This window comes from Phacochoerus africanus, chromosome 1 (assembly GCF_016906955.1).
Source record: "Phacochoerus africanus isolate WHEZ1 chromosome 1, ROS_Pafr_v1, whole genome shotgun sequence".
Classification (NCBI taxonomy): domain Eukaryota; kingdom Metazoa; phylum Chordata; class Mammalia; order Artiodactyla; family Suidae; genus Phacochoerus; species Phacochoerus africanus.
In genome coordinates, this window is record NC_062544.1 from 178,741,368 (window position 1) to 178,763,807 (window position 22,440).

Consider the following 22,440-nt stretch of genomic DNA (forward strand, 5'->3'; position numbering starts at 1 on the left):
TGGCAACATCGGATCCTTAACCCACTGCACTGGGCCAGGGATCAAACCTGCACTGTGGCATAGACAATGCCAGATCCTGAACCTGTTGCACCACAGCAGTTCCCATGGAAATGAATTTTTAATTTAATTCTAATTATTTTAAAATTAATTAAAAATAGCCACATGTGTCTACTGGCTGCTGTAATGGAAGGCATGGTGGTATTCAAATAGACTCCAAAGCTCTTAGCTTTTCTTTAACCATTGCTGAGTAATAGCACAATGTGTGAGCCTATCTTTTTTTTTTTTTTTGCCACCCTGAGGCATATGGAGTTGCCTGGCCAGGGATCAGCTCTGAGCCTCAGTTGCAACTTAAGCTGCAACTGTGGCAACATTGGATCCTTAACCCACTGTGAAGGGCAGGGCATCGAACCTGCATCCCAGCACTTCCAAGATGCTGCCCATCCCATTGCACCACAGCAGGAACTCCTTATTTTTTAATGTAATAATCTCTTTAAATATTTTCCCAAGAAAAACTGTGGTACTCATCCACCTGTTAAATAAAAAGTAAATGGTAATGTTTACTATATCAGATTTAGACCAAACCGTTTCATAAAACCTTGAGTTTTATAACTTTTTGCATAATAAATGCTGCCAGTTATTTACTTGCCTCTCATATCTAAAATCAAGTAGTATACAGTTTTCTTCAAATACATTTTATTGCATCAACTGTCTTATAAAGCTAACACCAGTGGATTTTTTTTTTTCTTGTTCAAATATGAAAACTCTTTGCTAACCAAGAGTATTGAGCACTATCCTAGGGCAGTTGAAGAGTCCGAGTAATTTTTAAGTATAGGAATTTCATCCAGTTATAGGAGGTTTTCCCAGGATCATTCAGGTTCTCTTTTAGCCAAAACACTCTTTTTATTCCTGTGCACTTATAATTTATACTGGGGAGGCATTGGCTCTCCTTTTTTTCCCCTAGAGTATAATACATTTAACATGTTTATGTCTCAGTATGAAAGACTTATGTAATAGCAAAACTAAAGTAATTAATTAAAACAAAAACAAATAAACAGTAACAGCAAAAGATCTCTATCCCAACTTAAATTTTCTGTTTTGTAACTAGATGTGAAGGTAGGAACAGAAGTTAGAAACTGACTGCAGAAGATTAAAGGACAGCTGCCCAGTTTGAAAAGAGCACAGCCAAGAAAACAATAGACTTTTCGAGCATGCTAGCTGTTCTGTTTGCACTTTTAATAACAACTTATCCAAAGCTTTTTTTTCTCTTTTCTCGAAGTTAGAAATTTTAAAATGAGTATTTTGATGAAGCAGCGAACCACTGTACTGGTGCTTTTAAGCATAACCGATGAAAATTTATATTTCACATAGTCACTTTGATCATTTTCCTCTGTGTTTTTGGTCCATTTCTTAACATTTGTCACCTATGATTTGGGAAGATTAATTTTGTTTAAAACTAGATAATTTATAATCTGTAAGTTGATTTAATTAGGCAATTTATAATTTAAAAAAAATGTGGCTATCCAACAATGAGACTAAGAGATGGTGCCAGAGTCTCTCTAAAATCTGTTTTTCCTTTCAGTAAAAAGAAATAAAAAGAGGACTTTTACTGGTGTATCCAATACATTTTGGAGATTACTGTTCTAGATACACAGTATAAGTACCTATCATCTGATATAATTTATTAAAAGGTTTAATATAAACATAGTTTCTTCTATTTTTTCTGACATAACTTACACAGGGAGAAAATTATCTATCACTGCATGATGGTAAAACTTTAAATATACCCTTTTACCCAGAAAGTCAAAATTTATTTTCTGCATTTGAAACTTCCAAGTAATGAAAGTCTTTAATTTCTATACATGTATCTAAAAATTTATTTGTATTCATCTGTACCTATTGAGGAATACAATTTATGAACTATTCTGTTTATTCCATCCATTATACTTAACATTCTTTTTCCTGTCAAAGACTCTAAATATTTTAAAATCTATGTGTATGATCCTTTCTGAAATCTGTATTTCTTAGTCTATAAATTAGTTCTTAGGAGGTATTTATTAAATTTTTTGCCCAATACCTCTACAAATCTTTTGAAATGTCATTAATGTAGATACTTTTGATTTTTAATGGGTTATAAGCAATATTAACTGATTTTTTTAAAAAAATGTGGAGTTCCCGTCGTGGCGCAGTGGTTAACGAATTCGACTAGGAACCATGAACTTGCGGGTTCGGTCCCTGCCCTTGCTCAGTGGGTTGACGATCCGGCGTTGCCATGAGCTGTGGTGTAGGTTGCAGACGCCGCTCGGATCCCACGTTGCTGTGGCTCTGGCGTAGGCCGGTGGCTACAGCTCCGATTCAACCCCTAGCCTGGGAACCTCCATATGCCCCGAGAGCGGCCCAAGAAATGGCAAAAAGACAAAAAAAAAAATATATATGGAATAGTTGAGCAAAGGAAAGATGATGTAATCTTAATCATTGTGCTTTCTGTGTTAATTTTGGTGTGTATTTGCATTTCCTTTGAGAAAGGTTTGTCTCAATCCATAGCAAATACTTTTTCCCTTTCAACTGCCTTTAATAAATATTAGAGTAGGAGTTCCTGTCGTGGCTCAGTGATTAACGAATCTGACTAGGAACCATGAGGTTGCAGGTTTGATCCCTGGCCTTGCTCAGTGGGTTAAGGATCTGGTGTTGCCATGAGCTGTGGTGTAGGCCGCAGACACGGCTTGGATCTGGCGTTGCTATGGCTCTGGCGTAGGCCGGCGGCTACAGCTCCGATTAGACCCCTAGCCTGGGGACCCCCATATGCCCTGAGAGCGGCCCTAGAAAAGGCAAAAAAGACGAAAATAAATAAGTAAATACTAGAGTAGTTTTATTTAAAAGTAATAAAATGGTCTTCCTGTTTTCCTGCCAGGCTCCTGTCAGGTTCTGCAATGAAGCAGATAATGTTAAAAATATATGTTGAGTTCTTTTTTGATTAAAAGATTCTGTAATTGGTTAGCTCTGAACTATGTGATTAAGCAGTGCATTTCTTTCTTTTTCAGATATTGTCATATAAATATCATAACCAAAATTAATTGGATTGTTTTTTTCCTAGGCAATGAGTTCTCTTTTGCCTTTTGGCAGTTTTGGTAATATGGTTGGTATCATAAGACACAAACCTTCTTAGCAATATTTTCTGACATTTTTATTTTTCATTAACTCAAGCAAACTGGATTGGCATGCGTTCTCCTTTTATAATGGCTTTTTAGCATTTTTTGAAACTTATTTCATGTATTAAATTTATCTTGAGTATTTAAGCATGTGTTTTGTGAAATAAGTCCTATCAACATAAAAAAATCAGTCTTCTGAAAAAAAAAAAAAGTACATTTTAATTGACTGTTCACTTGATTTGCAAAAGGAATCCCCAGAGTTGGGTTTAAAAGTTGGAGACTTCCACAAGCTTATGATGACTTTTCAAACAGTGAAAAAACACCAGACTATAGTTAGATAATCACCTCTGGAAAAGCTTGGATTGGCTGTTTTCTCTAGGACCCTACTTCCAGTTTTTTCATGCTTTCCCTTTATCATGTCTAAGTAGAGCACAGATAGAAAAAAGCCTGTAGCTGAAGGCTTTGGGGATGGTGGAGTCAAGGTCAATTAGAGAAGACCTACTGAACCTTAAGTATTAATAGGAATTAGCCAGGAAAAGCGGGGAGGGGAGAAGAAGAGTGCTCAACACAGGAAACAGCATGTGCAAAGACCTGGAGGCCAGGGAGCCCAAAGGTGTTTAGGGTCATTTGGCCCTAGGGTGTGAGTTGGAGCTTAGATATAGATAAGGAGAGAGAGGTCACCAGCTGGACTTGCTGGTTCTGCCAAGGACTATGGCCATTATCCTAAGAGCAGGGAAAGCAATTGATGAGTTTTCATCAAAACAGTAGAAGAATCAGGTTTTCTTTTTTGAAAGATCATTGTTCCTACAGGGAGGAGAGAGGTTAGAAGCGATCACAGTGGAGGCAGGGAGGCTGGGAGGCTGTTAAAATGTTCTGGGAAGTATCAGTGATAGCTTCTACTCAGGTAATGGTTGTGGTGATACAGAGAAATAATCTCATTTGAGAGAGGTGAAGGGATAGGACTTTGTGATTAATTGAGTTGATGGATCAGTAGAGAGGGTGAAGGAAAGTGTTTCTGGCATGAGGAGTTAGGTAGGTGGGACTCTGCCACTGAGCCAAGGAACAGAGCGTTGATGCAGTACAGATATGAGGGGTGTTCAGAAAAATCATTTCAGTTTTGGGTGTTTTGCATTTGATGCATCTGTGGACTGTCCAGATGGGTTTATTTGGTATACAGTTGGTTATATGTGTTTGAGTTAAACCAGATAATCAGTTCAGGAGTTCCCTGTGGCTCAGCAGTTAAACAAATCTGACTAGCATCTATGAGGATGCAGGTTTGATCCCTGGCCTTGCTCAGTGGTTTAAGAATCCAGCGTTGCCCTGAGCTACGGTGGCTCAGGTCTGGCCTTGCTGTGGCTGTGATGTAGGCCAGCAGCTACAGCTCTGATTTGACCCCATAGCCTGGGGACCTCCATATGCCATGAATATGACCCTAAAAAGACCAAAAAAGTAAGGGAAAAAACCCTAGATAATCATCAAGGGTTCATACATCAAGCAAATATTGAGCCCTCCTATGTGCCAGGAGTTGCTTTTAAAGTATTGGGAATATAGTAGTGAATAAGAGAGAGAAGACAGCCTTCCCTTCACAGGGATTATTCTGACAGAGTAGGAAGACAGACAATAAACAACAAAATATCTTCAGATAGCCAAAGTACTTCACAGTACTCTGAAGGAAATGAAGCAGGATAGTGATATTGTAACAGGAGGAGGTGAAGCAGAGATTAGAATCTCAAGGAGATGATACTTGAATGATTAGAAGAAACAATACTAAGAGTCAGGAGCAAACATTCTAGGCAGAGAGAAGAGCATGTGTATAAAGCTCTTGAAGGCCTCAAAAGCCACTGGAATCTCAGCTCTAATATGCACCCCTACCTCTTGTCAAGGTGCTAGGCTACCCCACAGCAAGTACAGTCTTTGGATGGCTGATTTGGCAATGAATTGAGAGGAGACAGATGATAGCCAAATGTCTGATCATCTTCTTCACCTTCTCCTCTTCCTGTCCTTGGGCTAGCCCTTCCATCGTCTTCCGTTGTTATGTCTTATCCAGCCCTGATTCTCAACCTTTGGTTGAAACAAAAAAAAATCAGAAAATTTCCTGAATTGTGTTCAGTCTCTGAAATGCAGATTAATTCTTTGCAGTCCTTTGCATCCCATAGATCTCCTTAATGTGTTATTTCCTACTGTACTGAGTGCAAGTTCTAAAGAAGAATTAGGGTTTTCCATCTATTTTCCATTGTACGTAGCAAAAAAAACCACTAGAAGGCAGTGGCATAAACAGGCCTTTGGTAATTCTTTATTTAGTCCCTTCTTGGCACACAGCAAAAGAAACTCCAGAAAGGCTGAGATTCCAGCATTGAACCACAGTGCCTTATAGGATTCAAGACTCCTGCTTGAGGGGAGGAGTTCCTTGAACCAAACACTCCTGATAAAAGTAGACAATGCTTTGGGTGACACACTAGAATCTGTGCCTCGCTTTTTGATTCCTGGTGATCATTCCAGTGATAAAACCTGAAATCAATAGAAGATTTTTCTAGAGCAGAGTTTCTCAGCCTCTACCCACTAAAGGCAAGTCATATACCCTCCTCAGTTGTCCTCCTGAGATCAAGATCACTCTTGGCTTAGAAACCACTGTCCTAGAGGAATTCTTAACTGTTCTTATAAAGGAGCAGGCCTCAGGCCTCAAGGGTATGCCCTCCTGAGCCCTCAGAAGTAGGCAGCAAATCCAAGCCTATAGCTGGAGTAAATCAACCTCTTATCATGTGGATCCAACTCTGATGGAAAGGAGCACTGGCTCCTCCCGAGGCAGCTTCTGTCAGCCATGTGATAGTGCTGGAGGTAACACTGTTATCTTATACCCAGGTTTCATTTATTTGCCTGGTGGGGTATCCAGAGGGAAGAAGAAGGAAACATTTGAAGATTAGTCTATGCTAGAGCTGTCCTAGCCCAGGATATACCCCTCAGTATTTAAATATTAACCAACTTATGTTTTGAGCAAGTTGAATGATATGTGTGTGTTAATTTATATGTTTTTGCATGTATACACATGTATGTGTGCATATATTTATAATGTTATAACTCCCTAGCAGTTATAGTTGGCTGTTTAGGATTTTGTGTATGCATCAAATTTTTCTTTAACAAATCACTTTCATTGTATAGTCATTTATAGTATAAATTATCTTTGGGAAAGTGGTTAATGAATCTGACTAGGAACCATGAGGTTGCGGGTTCAATCCCTGGCCTTCCTCAGTGGGTTAAGGATCTAGCGTTGCGTGAGCTGTGGTGTAGGTTGCAGACATGGCTCGGATCCCACGTTGCTGTGGCTCTGGCGTAGGCTGGCAGCTACAGCTCTGACTAGACCCCTAGCCTGGGAACCTCCATATGCTGTGAGGGCAGCCCAAGAAATGGCAAAAAGACAAAAAAAACTAAATAAATAAATAAATTATCTTTGTCTGGTTGATCACTGCATGAGATCCCACAGCAAAATCAAGAAAAAAAATTTTCAGCTATTTCGGGAAGGTTGATTTGCTTCTTTTGTGTTGTACTTAGTTAATAACATACTTCCTAATATCCTATAGCGTACAGATGTCAGCCCTTTTCAGGCAATGGACCGAATGATGTTAAATATGCGAAACAGTATGCAGGAATTACAAAGAAACTTTGTAAGTACTAAAAAATTGCTGAGACTCTTGTTTTCAATTATCGGTACCCTATATTATAGTGGCTTTCAACCTTTTCCTAACCATGGTACATAGCAATTAAAAAATATATCTTATCACCATGTCAGTATTTGTGTGCTGTATATGTTGTATACCTGAAATAAAAGTTCATGAGGAAATGATCATACTATACAGTGTGTGCCGATATTTTTGATTTTATTTCATATTTTAGAAATATTGGTTACAACTTACCAAAGTGATTCTACAGCCTACAAGTTTAAAAAATAGCATTAATTAAACTGTCAAAATAAAAAAAAATTCAACCTCAAAAATTAATTTTGCTGAAGGTCACTATTGTAAATGAACATTTTATATGAATTTAGATTTTTTTATTATGTATAATTTGTCTACTTAAAAAGATTTGTAGCATCCAAGAAATTAAGTTTTAGTGTTTTAATAAAACTCTGAAGACAGAAATTTCAGGAATGATGTTTAGGCATTGGATTAGATTCATACAGCCCAAATACTTAAAAACTAATACTAATACTCATCATTATTTTCTACTCATAATATTAATCAAAATAATAACTTGATTCAGTATGAAGAGCACACATATTATTTTAATCATCTGGTTTGAAATCTAAGGATCATTTCAGACTGTCCAAATCTAGGGCATTATTAATGATTTTAGAAATGTAGCAGTCGGTACCCACAGAGGGTATAAAACTTCTTGGCATATGGCTAATTGGCTCAGTGTTGGCAAAACTGGACACGAAGGTCAACACTGATTATAGAAGTTATCACATGCTTCAGGGCACAGCATCCATAAATTAAAGCCACAAGTCTTTGATCCCGAAGATTTGAGGTTTTTTGAGTGAATCACTTGTTACTTTGTTATTCCTCACAAGGAGGGTGGGAATTGGTACCTAAAATGGAAGAAGGTTAGGACCTTCCTGGGGGTACCATTTGGAATCATCATACTGATCATCTATAGTATCCTTAGTAGAACTTCCAGCCAGTGTTGTTTCTTATCTGAATCTTCACTCTGACACCAGTTCTGTCTGTTAAACGGAACCGTCTGGATTTACAACTTATATTTACCTCTAGGGTCACCTTTCAATGGATCCCAATGGCCATTCGTTCAGTTCTTCCTCAGTTATGACTTATTCTAAAGTCGGAGATGAACCACCAAAGGTTTTCCAGGCCTCAACTCAAACTCGCAGGGCTCCAGGAGGAGTAAGTATTTTTCTTGGGACTTTATAACTTAGTGGAATGATAGATCACCTATGTCATATTTTAACTATTAAAATGGCACCTGATACTGGCTGAGGGAAGTATCCAGGAGGGAAGAAAGCACAGGTGACTGTGAGAAACAATAAGGCTAATGGTAATTCTTTATTTCAAGGCATCCTTTTCTCTGTCACCTACCTCCATCCCTGATATTCTTGTAAATATCTGTTGATGTTTATTCCTTTTACATGTTGACAAGGTACATAGACACTAAATGAAGTCTTTGTTTCATGAAATAAATGTTTACTTTTAGTTTCCATTTGAAGTAAAATGAATTTTTAACTCAAAATATATCAAGTGTACAGAAAGTATACAAGTACCCCATATTCCTTTCATACAGTTTAGTCAAATCCTAACACTTTTCTCTATTTACTTTAAGTTGTCCCATGGTTTTTTTGTTGTTCTTTTCTTTTCTTTTCTTTTTGAGAGAAAACATTACAGATTCAGTTAAAGATTCCAATATACTTCTCCTCCCTCCTTGGGCCCTTTCCCTTTCTCCCTCCCCCAGGGAAAACCTTTTTCTTATACAGGCATACCTCGTTTTGTTTTTTTGTTTTTTTGGTTTTTTTTTTTTTTTTGTCTTTTCTTCTTTTGGCTGCCCCATGGCAATATGGAGTTCCCAGACCAGGGATCGAATCCAAGCCCGAGTTGCAACCTACCACAGCTATGCAATAGCTATGTCCTTTTTTCAGATTCCACATGTCAGTGAAAGCATTTGATGTTGGTGTCTCATTGTATGGCTGACTTCACTTAGCATGATAATTTCTAGGTTGCTAAAAATGCTGGTATTTTGTTCCTTTTCATGGCTAAGTAATATTCTATTGTGTATATGTACCACATCTTCTTGATCCACTCCTCTATCGATGGGCTTTTAGATTGTTTCCATGTCTTGGCTATTGAAAATAGTGCTGCAATGAACATTGGAATACATGTGTCTTTGCGAGTCGTGGTTTTCTCTGGATAGATGCCCAGGAGTGGAATTGCTGGATCAAGTGGTAGTTTTCTGAGTCATCTCCATACTGTTTTCCACAGTGACTGCACCAATTTACAATCCCACCAACAGTGTCCTAGGGTTCCTTTTACTCCACACCCTCTCCAGCACTTATTGTTGGCAGACTTTTAGATGATGGCCATTCTGGCTGGTGTAAGGTGGTACCTCATGGTGGTTTTGATTTGCATTTCTCTAATAATGAGTGATGTTGAACAGCTTTTCATGTGTTTTTTGGCCATCTGTATGTCTTCTTTGGAAAATTGTCTGTTTAGATCTTTGGCCTATTTTTTGATGGGGTTGTTTGTTTTTTTGGTATTGAGCAGTAGGAGGTGTTTATAAATTTTGGAGATCAATCCCTTGTCAGGTGATTCACTTGCAAAGATTTTATCCCATTCTGTGGGTTGTCTTTTCATTTTGTTTAGGGTTTCCTTTGCTGTGCAGAAACTTTTAAGTTTGATTAGGTCCCATTTGTTTATTTTTGGTTTTATTGTCAATACTCTTAAGAGGTGCATCCGAGAAGATGTTGCTGTCATTTATGTCAGAGTGTTTGGCCTATGTTTTCCTCTAGGAGTTTTATAGTGTCTGGTCTTATATCTAGGTCTTTAATCCATTTGGGGTTTATTTTTGTGTATGATGTTAGGGAGTGTTCTAATTTCATTCTTTTCCATGTGGCTGTCCAGTTTTCCCAGCACCACATATTGAACAGGCTGTCTTTTCTCCATTGTATATTCTTGCCTCCTTTATCATAGGTAAGTTGGCTGTAGGTGGATGGGTTTAATTCTGGGCTTTCTGTCCTGTTCCACTGATCTATATTTCTGTCTTTGTGCCAGTACCATACGGTTTTGATGATTGTTGCTTTGTAGTATAGTCTGAAGAAGGACAGTGTTGAAGGTGTTATGACAGCTGCCCAGCAGCCCCACAGCCACAGTGTATCAGCTCTAGCAGCTCTTTTACCTGGTGAGAAACCAAGTGAGCACCTTTACCCAGCAAGAAACCAAATAAGAGTTGGAGAATTAGATTTATTACCCTGGCGGGCTCAGAGGAGATCACTCTCCCAAAACTGAGCCCCGAAGAAGGGTTTCACAAGGCTTTTATGGGCTAGCTCTTCTGGGTCCGTGCTTGGCTGGTTGGACTGAAGTGAGAACAGGCAGGGTTGTAATTGCAGAAGCAACTTTACAGAAGCAGATGTGTGAGGGAGGGGCAGTTAGGTGCAGTTGGCTGGACTTTTGCTTAGTCATCATGGCCAGGGTCTCTTCTTTCTACCTTTTTATCAGGACATTTTCTCCTACAAAGGCACTAAGTTTTATATAGGAAGTTATTGTTTTAATAATTATAGTGTTTCTATTTGTCCTAGACATTTCAATGTTAAGCAGTTCAGGAAATATTAGAACTATTAGCATCATTTTACTACAAGATGGTAGTGGAACCGAGTACCTGTTATTTTTAGAGCAGTAGATTTATGGTCTTACCTCTATAAACAGGTTCTGAGGAATTTAGAATTATATGCATTCAATATTTATTTAAATAATAACAACTAATTTGGGGGCAGTTCCCTGGTGGTCTAGTGGTTAGGACTCAGCACTTTTACTGCTGCAGCCTGGGCCCAATCCCTCGTCTGGGAACTGAGATCCTATATCAAGCCACTGCACACCACAGCCAAAAAATAATAATAAATAAATAAATGAAATTTTTATTTTCTTCATTTTCACAGATAAAGGAAACTAGAAGAGCATTGAGAGATTCTGAGAGTGGACTAGAAAAAATGGCTGTTGGTCATCATCTCCAGGACAGAGCCCATGTCATTAAAAAGTCAAAGAACAACAAGACTGGAGATGAAGAGGTCAATCAGGAGTTCATCAATATGAATGAAAGTAAGTTATCATTGCAAATAGCATCCTTCCTTTTAGAGGTAAAATAGCAGCTGTACTAGTAGAACTTGGTGAATATTTTTTATGGAAACAGTCATATAATATCATTGCAAGCAGTTTATGAATTGTATATATGGGAAATATGTTATCAAAGTAGTAGCTAGGGGTTGAATTGGAGCTGTAGCTGCTGACCTACACCACAGCCATAGCAAAGTGGGATCCAAGCCACATCTGCGACCTACACCATAAGTCATGGCAATGCTGGATCCTTAATCCACTGAGCAAGGCCAGGGGTCAAATCTGTGTCCTTATGGATACTAGTCAGATTTGTTTCTGCTGAGCCATGATGGGAACTCTGAGATCAGCTTTTAATACTGATTTTTGTTCATGATGAGTATCTTTATTTTTTGTTTTATACTGGGTAAATGGAATCTTTTGAATTGTTTTTTAGTAAGACTGTCAGTAGGAAAATGAATTTTTACATGTATTTCTAATTATCAAAGAAGTACATTTGAAAAGTATAAACAAGTATAAAGAAAATTTAAATTATACACAATTCCAACCTCAAATCACTACTATTAATGTATTTCTTTCCAATAGTTTTATGTGTGTGTAGACATATAAACACACATACTTTTTTCTCAAAATTAGTGTTTTATGATCTATGTAGTTTATACTGTGCTTATTTTAATTCCCCACTGTAATTATAAATAGTCACTTATGGTGTTATTTATCAAAAACATTCTGCTTTTTAAAAAGCACTTAATGGTTACCTAAAAGTTTTGTCATGAATTGGTCAAAATTTGTTTAAACTATTCTGTATTGCTGGGCACTCAGGCTTTTGTATAGAGAAGATTTAAATTTCTGATGCTGTTAGATAATATATGTGTCATGCAAATCTTTCCATTTCCTACATTTTATATTCATTCTTCAACTCATTTAAGTCTTTCTAGTGTCCTAACACTTCTTACAGCATTTAAGTTATATTGGTTTCCTGTTTTTGTAAAATATTTTGAATAGAAATGTTTTTATCATATTAAAGGGTTTAAATTATTATGTCATTTTAGAAAAAGAAATTCCCTTAAGACTGGGGCTGGAGGAAATTATTCATATGCAATGAGATGAAAGCCACAACATCTTAACCTTTCTTTAATTTTAACTTTTGTAATTTGGTCATATTTAATATATATGGAGTATTTCACAATAATTAACACATTGAAGAAAATTTTAGCAAAGTAATACATTATTATAAAGGTAATCCGAAAGAATAAGTGTTATCATTTACATATTGTTATAATGGAACTTAGATTACCTAGTTTATAACAATATAAATTGGCAGATGAATAACTGGTCTCAGGAAATTGAAACAGCAGCTTTGTGAAGCCAAACTATGTAGGGAAATTGTGGGGTTAATAGGAAGTGCTAGCCACAGGTGGAGTGTCCTCCACATAAGAGGAAAGGCATGATCACAGTGAGATGACCCAAGAGAAAAGACTGTAAGTCAGTGTAACTGGGTCATGGGGTCCATTGGATAGAATAATATGATATCCTGGCACGTACATGAAAAAACAGATCATCAATAACCAAATTATCAACAAGAATAGGAGAGGAACAAATAGAAAAGGAAGTATTACTCAGAGTAATAGAACTTATATTTAAAGCAGTTTCCTGCCTCTACGTTAAGGTTAGGCTGATGGAAACACCAGACCAGAATGAAATATGTGGGGAGCAAGGCAATTACTGACAGTTGATACCTTAATACTTATCCCTTTATTTTGAAACTTAACGTAGGTGATGCTCATGCTTTTGATGATGAGTGGCAAAATGAGATTCTGAAGTACAAACCAAGGGGACAATGGCGCAACCTAGAAAACTCCAGGATGCGAAGTGTTGGTCATGAGAATTCAAGATCCCGAGAACTTAAAAGAAGGTAAAATTTATTTCTAAACTCAGTTGTGTTTTTTAGAGATGAATCAGAAGAAAAATTGTGTAATTTTCCTGTCATCAAAAAATTTTGATGAACATCCAAGTTGTTTATATCAATAATATCTTTTGTGAACCATGTAATAATTTAACATATCAGAATATTCCAACACAAATTTAAATTTGTATCTGAAAACCAGTAATATTTCAGGATTATATGACTAGTAGCTTACTAGCTAATCATGCATTAGATAATAGGGGCTAAAATCCTCCTAAGGAAAAACAATACAATGTAGTTATTCTTGTGAAAGAGATTTTTATTTGGATAGAACAGGAGTCATACATTCCTACCAGGTAAAGATATTGGTGTTTAGGGATATGGTAAGGGAAAAGGGAGTGTATTTAAAAGACTTAGCAAAACTTCCCTAACAAGTCAATACTGAGCATTTATGGTAAGCATATGTTTAGACACTCATATAATATGTAATAATAAGTGTATTAAATATTAGATATTTTGGAAGAATTTTGCAAAAACTTTAGCCTCCTTTGGATTTACCTTTCGGAATAGCTGTGAAATGTGAATTTGCTAAAACCACACTTTGAAGATTATAGAGTAGTTTCTGCTGTGGTGCAGTGGATTAAGAAGTCGCTGCAGTGGTGCAGATTTGACCCCTGACTTCGTGTAGTGGGTTAAAGGATCCATCATTGCCATAGCTGTGGCTCAGACCCAGTCACTGACCCAGGAACTTCCATATGCCTTGGGTGCAGCCATGAAACAATCAAAAAGATTATAGAAATTCTGACACATTCAGTATATATTCCAGAGTCACAATTTAATTTGGTTCTCTGTGGGGAAAATTGCAAACACTACCTGATTCCTATTGCAATTAGACTCAAGAGAGCCAGGCCTCCCCAGGCCTTAAAACAGAAATCTGTTCTAGGCTATAAGAGTGGAGAATTGCTGCAGAAGGTGGAAGGCTCCCCAGAACCAGCGGTGGACAAATGGGTACCAAGTATATCAGAAGCCTTGTGAGGAATTTCACATGCTAGCATCTTTTCTTGAAAATACTTGTTTAGAATTTAGAGCCCTAATATTTTATATTTTCTATAGAAAACTTGCTCCCATATTACTTTTAGACAGTATTTGTCTCATTTGAAAAGCTTATTTATAAAAACCTAACAGTGTTTAACTTTGACTATAAAATCCAGGTCCCATTAAGAGAAAGCATGCTCTTTTTAGATGATCTGTAAATTTATGGCCCTATCAGTGGCATTTTGTGTAAACTAGCATTGTCAAATAGAACCTTCTGAAATGATTTTTTGCAATGATGCAAATATTATGTTTCCATGCTATCCAATATGTTAGCCACTAGCCCTACATGGCTATTGAATCACACATGAAATGTGACCAGTGCACCTAAGGAGTTGGATTTTTAGATTTTATTATATTCTGATTTTTTAAATATAAATGAAGTGGCTAGTGGCTACCATGCTGGACAACATGGTTAAACACTAAACAGTTACATCTATCTCAGGAAAGCAGCTATTACTCTCTTAGATTAATGTTAAGTTAAATGGTCTGTCATGTTTTTCAAAGCTATTAAAGAACTTGTAAGATAAAACTCACCTTAAATTACAGTGGTGTTTATCATGTTTGTATTGCTTTTTTAGTGACCATTTAAAAATGGTATTAATGTTCACACGTCTATTTCTCAGGGAGAAACTTCTTCAAAGTCCAGCCATTGAACATGGAAGAAGATCCAGTGTTTTTGAGGACAAACTCAACATCAAAGGATCACCTGTGAAAATGAACAAAAAATAAATAGCATCGCATTTGATTTGTTTAGTTTTTGGTTGTTTTAGCAGAGAAAGTTATGGTGCTGGGTCATACACATAAGACCAATCTCCTGTTGTTCAATCAACACTGTTCTTAGCAACTTTCTTCTGATAATCTGAATGTTCTTGGAAGTGCTAACCTTTATATTGTCCCCACTTTGGGAATAAAACTTTGATTTTCAGCAATGTAAGCTGTTAAACATTCTGTAACACTCTTAAAAATGTACTCATTTTTAAAGCTCACATGCTGATTTTGCTTTCACAGCTATCTTCCTATTCACTGTGTATTCTTATATATTCAAGATTGAATGAACTGCTAGTGCTCTTATAAAATTTGTTATAATAAGTAAAGTATTACAGAAAAGTTTCAGAGTTCCTGTCATGGCTCAGCAGTAACTAACCAGGCTAGCATCCATGAGGACGCAGATTCCGTCCCTGGCCCTTCCTTGCTCAGTGGGTTAAGGATCTGGTATTCATTGCCGTGAACTGTGGTGCAGGTCTCAGATGCAGCTCGGATCTGGCGTTGCTATGGCTGTGGTGTAGGTCAGCAGCTAGAGTTCCAATATCTGACCCCTAGCCTGGAAACCTCCATATGCTGGGGTTGCAGCCCTAAAAAGATATATATATATGTTTCAATTTTTGCTAACACTAATTATTTAGCTCAAATTTTATAATGTGTTATGCAGCTAGCTAGCTTAAAGAGTTTTTAAAAAGAGAGCAAACCCCTACTAGTACTCTTTTTGCAAAAAAAAATAATTATTTTGATAAAGAACATAAAGAATAATCAAATAGTTTGCTTTCAAAGAGATTTTAAATGGCTAACATACATGAGTTTTCTTCTTATAATTTCTTTATTTGGTGTAATCTTTTTTGTTCTGTGTTACACTGTTAACATTCATCAGACTTTACATTGACCTTTCTCTCTTTAACATCTTAAGGTAGCATATTTCTGTTCTCCTTTCCCACAGACAGCATAATCTATTCCCACAGTTAACATTCTAAAGTTGGAGTGTCCTTGGAGAAACTCTGCTCAGCCTTTTTGTGACATTTAGAAAAATGCGTTTGGTATTCTGCAAACCTAAATGATTGATTGTCTCAAAATTTCTTGGACAGGTGATGTGTGTGTTTGAGCAAGGTACTTAATAATTCAGTTGTTCCCTTTTTAATTATACTACTTAAAAATTCAGCTCTTAGCTTTTTTCATTCTAGAATTCAAGCATTAATCTGTTCTTGTAAAGTTAGTTTGAAGATTATGAGAATATGAAGTCTTAACTCTTAAGTTTTTGTTGTCTCAATGGGAAAAAAAAAGAACAAAATCCACTCTCTGTCATCCTCGAATCTTTCTTTTTAAACTTTGGAAGTAGTACTGTGTGATATATTCTTCTAATTTTCTATATCATATTCTGTTAATTTTACTAGTCAGTGTTTCATACCTTTAATTAGACACTAAAATAAGATGCATATGTGTCAGTTCACATTTATAATGGAAAGTAATTGAGCATGCATTAGTTGAAGATGTTAAAATTTTACCCTCATGCATAATTTAGTAGACCAGTAACATGCTACATGTTGTGAAGTTATCATAAGGCATACATTTTAAATAACACTTTTGCATAAATTCACTGGATAGAGCAAAGTCCAGTAGACGCTGTAATTAGTCTTCTGTTGCCCAAATTATTACACCAATGTTGACTTGAATCATTATACTCAAATATGAAACATACTTTAATAAATTAGAACTTCAATGCATCATATAATAGATTTTTGTAGATGCTTTTCTCATCTCAGTTTGTATACCATAGAAATCAAATTAAAATGGAATTAAATATGTATTTCCTCCTATACCATAGTGCTTCCTAAGGAGCCGCTTATCAAATATGTGACATATAGAGATTAAATGTCAATTCTTTATGTTCACATGAAGATGAAGTAGACTTTTTTCAGAATTTATTTTTATTGTAATTCTGAAGTCAATGAGTATAAAAAAGAAGACTCTCCATAGCTTTATTATTTTTTCTTTGTGGACAACCACTGATCTTTTGGGAACCATGGGTCTTTGGGGACTGTAAGGATATTACAAAATTGGTGAATGTGACCTTGACAACAAGGCCAAGCTGTCTACTTAGGCTCCTTGCTATTTTAGTGATTTTCCTGGTAACTTTCAGCCTCAGTAATGGGTTTTCATTATCTTAAGACTCCACGTTTACTGTCAAAGTGGCAGGAGTACTTTGGAATCAGATGGTGTCCTGCATGTGGCAAGGTGATGGCATTTAGAGGTGCGGCCTTTGAGGGTGATTAGGTTATGAGGGCAGAGCCCTCATGAATAGGATGAATGCCTTTGTAAAAGAGACACCAGAGAGCTGGCTTGTCCTTTCTGCCCTGTGCTCACACAGAAATTAGCTGCCTATGAACCAGGAAGTGGGACACAACAGACACTGAATCTCCCCATGCCTTGATCTTGGATTGCCCAGCCTCCAGAACTACATGAAATAAATTTCTAGATGATATTTTTGTTAGAGCAGCCCGAATGGACAAAAACAAGGGTCTGAGGTTAGTCAGGCTAGCACAATTTGGAGATTCTACTGAGGTTTGACTCATACTACAAGTGAATTAGGACCTTCAATACCTTTTGGTAAAAGTATATATCTGAGATCTCTGGAGACCCTTCTGTCCCTTATTCCATGGGTTTTGCGATCAGTCTGCTTTGTGGTGATCTCTTTGGTCCCAGTGTCATTCTTATTATTGTCTCCCAAAGTTGGCTTGGGGAGAGAGATTTTATCCACCCATGTTGCCTTCTAACCATGTTTCTCAAGTCAGTAGTCAAGTAATTTAATCTTAGGGTTAAAGCCTGAGACAGACAAGCAATGCTCTAGCAGAACATCAGGGAATTTTTCTTGGGTTTGGCAGCTAAGAGACTTGTGTTACTTCCTGGCATAACTTTAGCAAGAAACTATAGTGACCCCTTTGGGGAACTATGATGTGAACAAGACTTTCACTTGAGAAACACCTTACAAGAACACCACCAAAGAAAAACAAACAAACAAACAAACAAAAAAACCAACCACCCAAAAAAACCCTCAGAAGGACAACCTCTGTGTTATCTATCTAAAAGAGTCCACTTCGTTTATGTAGAAGACTGCCCATCTTTTGTTTCCACACTTCAGGGCTTTTTAACTGCATGTCTTAGCTTTGAGCTCTCCTCTCTCCTTGAAGAGGGAAGGTGCTTAGACTTTTCATGACCACTTTCATATTTGTATTATTAAATTAACCAATGAGGCCATTAGACTGAGGTGGCTTTAATGCCTCAGTAACCCATGTAAGCAAATCAAAACCTAAGCCTATGATGCCTCAAGGTTAAAAAAAGGAAACCTAAAGCAGTCAAAAATAGTCAATGAGTCTCTCTCAGATAAAGCAGTTATCGCTAAGAAAATAATTTCCTTGCCTCCTCCTTTGTGAAAATCTCTCCCTGCTCCACTTGGTGGAGGGCTCCTAACCATTTCCTGTTTGGTACTGATTCAAATCAACTTTTTGGTCAAATTCAAAAGTTTTAATATGCCTCAGTTTATCTTTTAGCCAGTATAAAGCTGGTTCTAGCTCACCTTTTATTCTGTTCCTCTCCGTATCTTTTTCTCCCACTTGAAAAATTTTAAAGATGATCTCAGAAGGAAATCATTATGTTATATGGACTCTCTGTTACCAGGAATATCTAGTCCAAAAAAACCAGGCCAAAATATCTGAGAAAAAATTCAAATTTTTTTTTTTTTGGTCTTTTTGCCTTTTCTAGAGCCGCTCCCGAGGCATATGTAGGTTCTCAGGCTAGGAGTCCAATCAGAGCTGTAGCCACTGGCCTACACCAGGGCCACAGCAACGCGGGATCCAAGCCGCGTCTGCAACCTACACCACAGCTCACGGCAATGCCGGATCCTCAACCCACTGAGCAAGGCCAGGGACCGAACCCGCAACCCCATGGTTCCTAGTCAGATTTAACCACTGCGCCACGACGGGAACTCCAAAAATTCAAACAATTTGTGCTGCTTTTGCATAAAATGTAGACAAGTGAATTTAAAGAATAGCCTTTGTTATCATAAGAATGATTTCAAGATAAAAGGAGCTTTTAAGCATGATTTAATAATTATGAATATAAGGTTTATAAATGTATTTTTAAAAAGGCTTCTAAAATATATCTATTAAGTGGATGGATTTGGGCACATTAATGAATATTTATTTTAAGCCAGATACATGTCTTCTTTTAGGCTTTATTATGTAAATTTTATGCTAATAAAATATTCTAGTTTATATAAAATCAGGATTGAACTTCTCATGATTTAACCTTTCTAAATTTCCTGTATTGATCTTGTGGATCAAGTAAGTTATCACTGATTCCACCAATGGTGTACAAAATAAGATTACAAAATATGAAATGGTGTTTATTGAAATAAAATTGTAATACAAATGTCTTTTAAAGATGTTTTGATCTTACAAAATTATAATACTATTATAAGCACAATGTGTTAGATAAAACTAATTTTTCAGATCTTCAGTTTACTTTTCAAGACCTTAGAAAATTTTAACTTATTCCTTGGATACTTGGACAATTTCTAAGGAAAAAAAAAGATACAAAGTTTTGGTCATTAAAGACAGTTTACATTTTTATTTTATTTTTTCTGGCTTTGTACCTGTGACATAATGGAAGTTCATGGGTCCGGGAATGAATCTGAGCCACAGCTGCAGCAATGTTGGATCCTTGCCCACTGCATAGGCCAGAGAGCAAACCCATGTCTCCACAGTGACCTGAGCTGCTGCAGTGGAATTCTTAACTCACTTCATCACATGAGGAACTCCCTATCTTTTTTCTTATACATTATAGAATGACTGAATTAACTGAATGTGCACCTGCTTTGAATGATGTTTGTGTTATTTTGCCACTTTAAAACTTAACAGAAGTAATTTATAATGTGTACTCAAATAATTTAGCTAGACACTTCTTGGTTTTTTGTCCTCCAGTTTTCTCTGTGGAGAAAACAAAAGTTTATTACTTTGGTTACAGGGGTGATTAATAAAAATAATTAAGAATACACTCATAATAATTACAGGGACGTATGAAGATACATACGCACAGGATAATGAGTATGAATTCTTACTTAAGGAAGTTTTATTAAAGTGGTAATTTCAAAAAGTAATTTCAGAAGTAGTAGATACACTTTTTATTTAATATAATTATAGCTTAAAATTAAAGTAAAACCTTAATTTTATTACCATTTACATAATTATGATTTAATTTATATATTTTAAATACTTGCAAAGGCTTATAGGGACTAAATTTTTGAAACCCTAGAAATGAAAAAGTTTACTTAAAAGTGTATTTGACATAAATGGATTTATTCGTCAAAGTAGACCTTTACTACAAATTAATACATGGATAATATAGAAAAAGTTCAAAATTCATTATTGACTCTCCGATTTTTCTCTTCTAGTCTCCTGTAATTTACTCTGATTTCTATTTATTTGATTTTATTCATTCTTTAACAAATATTTATTGCACCTAGCACAGCAAGGGGTATAGCAGTTTTAAAAAACCAAATCACTGTCCTTATGGCACTCACATTCTTCTTGGAAGAGCCAGGCAATAGCTGCCTTGGAATTTTCTTGTTGCACAGCAAGTTAAGGATGCGGTGTTGCCACTGCAGCGCGCCTCAGCGGTTGTTATAGTGCAGGTTGGCTATCCGGACTGGGAACTTCCACATGCGGGGAAGGGGAGGCGGCGATAGACAACTGTGTTAACACGTCTGGATAAATCTAAGAAGCCCTCTGAAGGAAAATGAAATAGTATGCAAACATAGGGAAGAGCTTGCTGCTTTAAAAGGAGCAAACACCTCAGTGATAGATGATATTTGAACACGAAGAAGAAAGTATGGGAAAGAGTCATGTCCTTATGGAGAGCAAATGCTCTTGGTCATGTGAGGATAAGCAAGAAGGCCAATGAGTCTGGAGGAGAACAGCAGGTGAAATAGGGCTGCATTGGCATAGCTGCTCAAACAAGGTCTTGTTTATTCTTAACCTTATTTTAAATTTTTTAAATTTAGTTATTTAAAATTTAAAAGGAATTTTTAAAAACTTAGTTATGAAAAACTTCCAACCTATACAAAAGTAGAGATAACAGCAAATCACTGTTATGAGTGATTTCAGAGGGCAAAGGGTCTAGCTTAAAACGATCCCTTCAGTTATTCTATTGGGAATAGGCTGAGAAGCCGCAGGGCAGCAGCAGTAAGATCAGTCAGGCTGTTAAGAGTAAATTCCGTGAGAAAACAGCAGTGCTTTGAGAGGTGGGGAGAAGCTGCGGGTTCTGAATCTATCTTTGAATGTAGTGCCTGTAGCATGTGGAAACAAAACCAGAAAAGTTGAAGAGTGGTGTCAAAAGGTGACGTTTTTGGTCTGGCCAACCAGAAGAACGGAATTCCTGTTTATCAGATGAAGATCTTGGGAGGATTCAGTGGAAGGTCATTAGCTCGTTTTTGGACATAATAAGTTCGAGATGCCTCTAAGAGATCCAAGTGGAATCGTCAAGGATGCTGTCTTCTATAGAGACAGGACATATAATGTATAGGTACTGGACATATAATGCTTAACATTAACCAAAGATGGAACATTTTGAAAGGAGAAAAACACTTGTGGATAGTTCATTAATTTTTTTTACCTTCTTTGCAAGTAATGTCCTATAGAGTATTTGTTCACATTTGTTGAAGTAGCATAGGTAACAATTTTTCTTTTTTAAAAAAACCTTAAGAACTATTTTAAACCTTTCTTCCCGTTGCTGTAGCGGCAAAAGAACTACGTTTAAAGGCCGCTGCTTTCCGGGAACATGCGAAAAACGTGCTTAGCTCCGCAAAGTGGCTGCACTTTCTCTTCCAAATCGGCAGAGGGCGTGCGGGCAGCGGAGGGTGCTGCTCAGTTCTGAGATCCGGAAGCCTCTCCCTCTTTCTTTTTTTTCTCCTGTCCCTTGCCTGCTTCTCCCCGGAAGTGCTCTTCCAGCACTGACTGCCGGCGTGACTTTGAACGCTTCTGGCAGTGGTGCAGGTTGCTGGGTACACCGGGCGCTGTGGGACTTTCGCGTCTATTCTACGCTCGCCATGAGGCTGCTGGGAGCTGCCGCCGCCGCCGCCGTGGGGCGCGGGCCGCTCCCGCGGATCCCCGCTGCCCTCGGCTGCCCGGGGAAGCAGGTGCGACACGGAACCAGGGACTGTCCCCAGGACTTTGCAGTGCCTCCGGGGCTGGAGAGGAAGTGATACCCCTTCCCTCCCTGGCATCTCCGAATGCTAGCTGTTGACCTCAGTGCTGAAAAGCCCCTCGGTATCTGCACAGCCTTTGGTTATTACTGAGCAACGTCTTGGTATCCTGGGAGGTTGGGCGGGCCTCCAATTCATGGTTACGCCTCTTATTATTGGTATACTTAGAAGAGTTGACTGAAGTGAAGGTCAAGACAACTGAAAAATTAGTGTGTCCTGGGCTTGAACTCAGGGCTTTTGACTCATTATCCAGTGCTTTTTTCACTACAGAGTGTTGGCGGGGCTCCCTGCTCCCTCTTTCAACCGACCTTCCCAGGACTTTTCTTTAGTTATATGTCTGCCTTTTGTGGGGATGTGGAGATGGGGCGCAAAGTGGAATAGTATTAGGTAGGAGTTGAGCCTTTCCTGTCATGCAAACCACCTTCGCTTTGCTTGCTGGTATTCCTG

The 22,440-nt window shown here is 37.4% G+C and overlaps 2 protein-coding genes across 4 annotated transcripts in view; both read left to right on the forward strand.

Moving 5' to 3' along the window:
* The window catches only part of MLF1 (myeloid leukemia factor 1), a 37,221-nt gene extending 22,323 nt beyond the window's left edge, over positions 1-14,898 (forward strand). Inside the window, exons 3-8 of one of the 3 annotated variants that reach the window (XM_047785508.1) lie at positions 3,092-3,133; positions 6,722-6,805; positions 7,910-8,038; positions 10,795-10,954; positions 12,743-12,881; positions 14,591-14,898. In XM_047785508.1, the coding sequence (XP_047641464.1) occupies positions 3,092-3,133; positions 6,722-6,805; positions 7,910-8,038; positions 10,795-10,954; positions 12,743-12,881; positions 14,591-14,696 (660 nt within the window). In that variant the 3' untranslated portion in view covers positions 14,697-14,898. The remainder of the gene's footprint in view (positions 1-3,091; positions 3,134-6,721; positions 6,806-7,909; positions 8,039-10,794; positions 10,955-12,742; positions 12,882-14,590) is intronic. The other 2 variants (XM_047785527.1, XM_047785517.1) reach the window with 2 other exon arrangements.
* Positions 14,899-21,712: 6,814 nt separating this feature from the next.
* The window catches only part of GFM1 (G elongation factor mitochondrial 1), a 44,224-nt gene continuing 43,496 nt past the window's right edge, over positions 21,713-22,440 (forward strand). Inside the window, exon 1 of the mRNA XM_047785542.1 lies at positions 21,713-21,927. Within this exon, the coding sequence (XP_047641498.1) occupies positions 21,838-21,927 (90 nt within the window). The 5' untranslated portion in view covers positions 21,713-21,837. The remainder of the gene's footprint in view (positions 21,928-22,440) is intronic.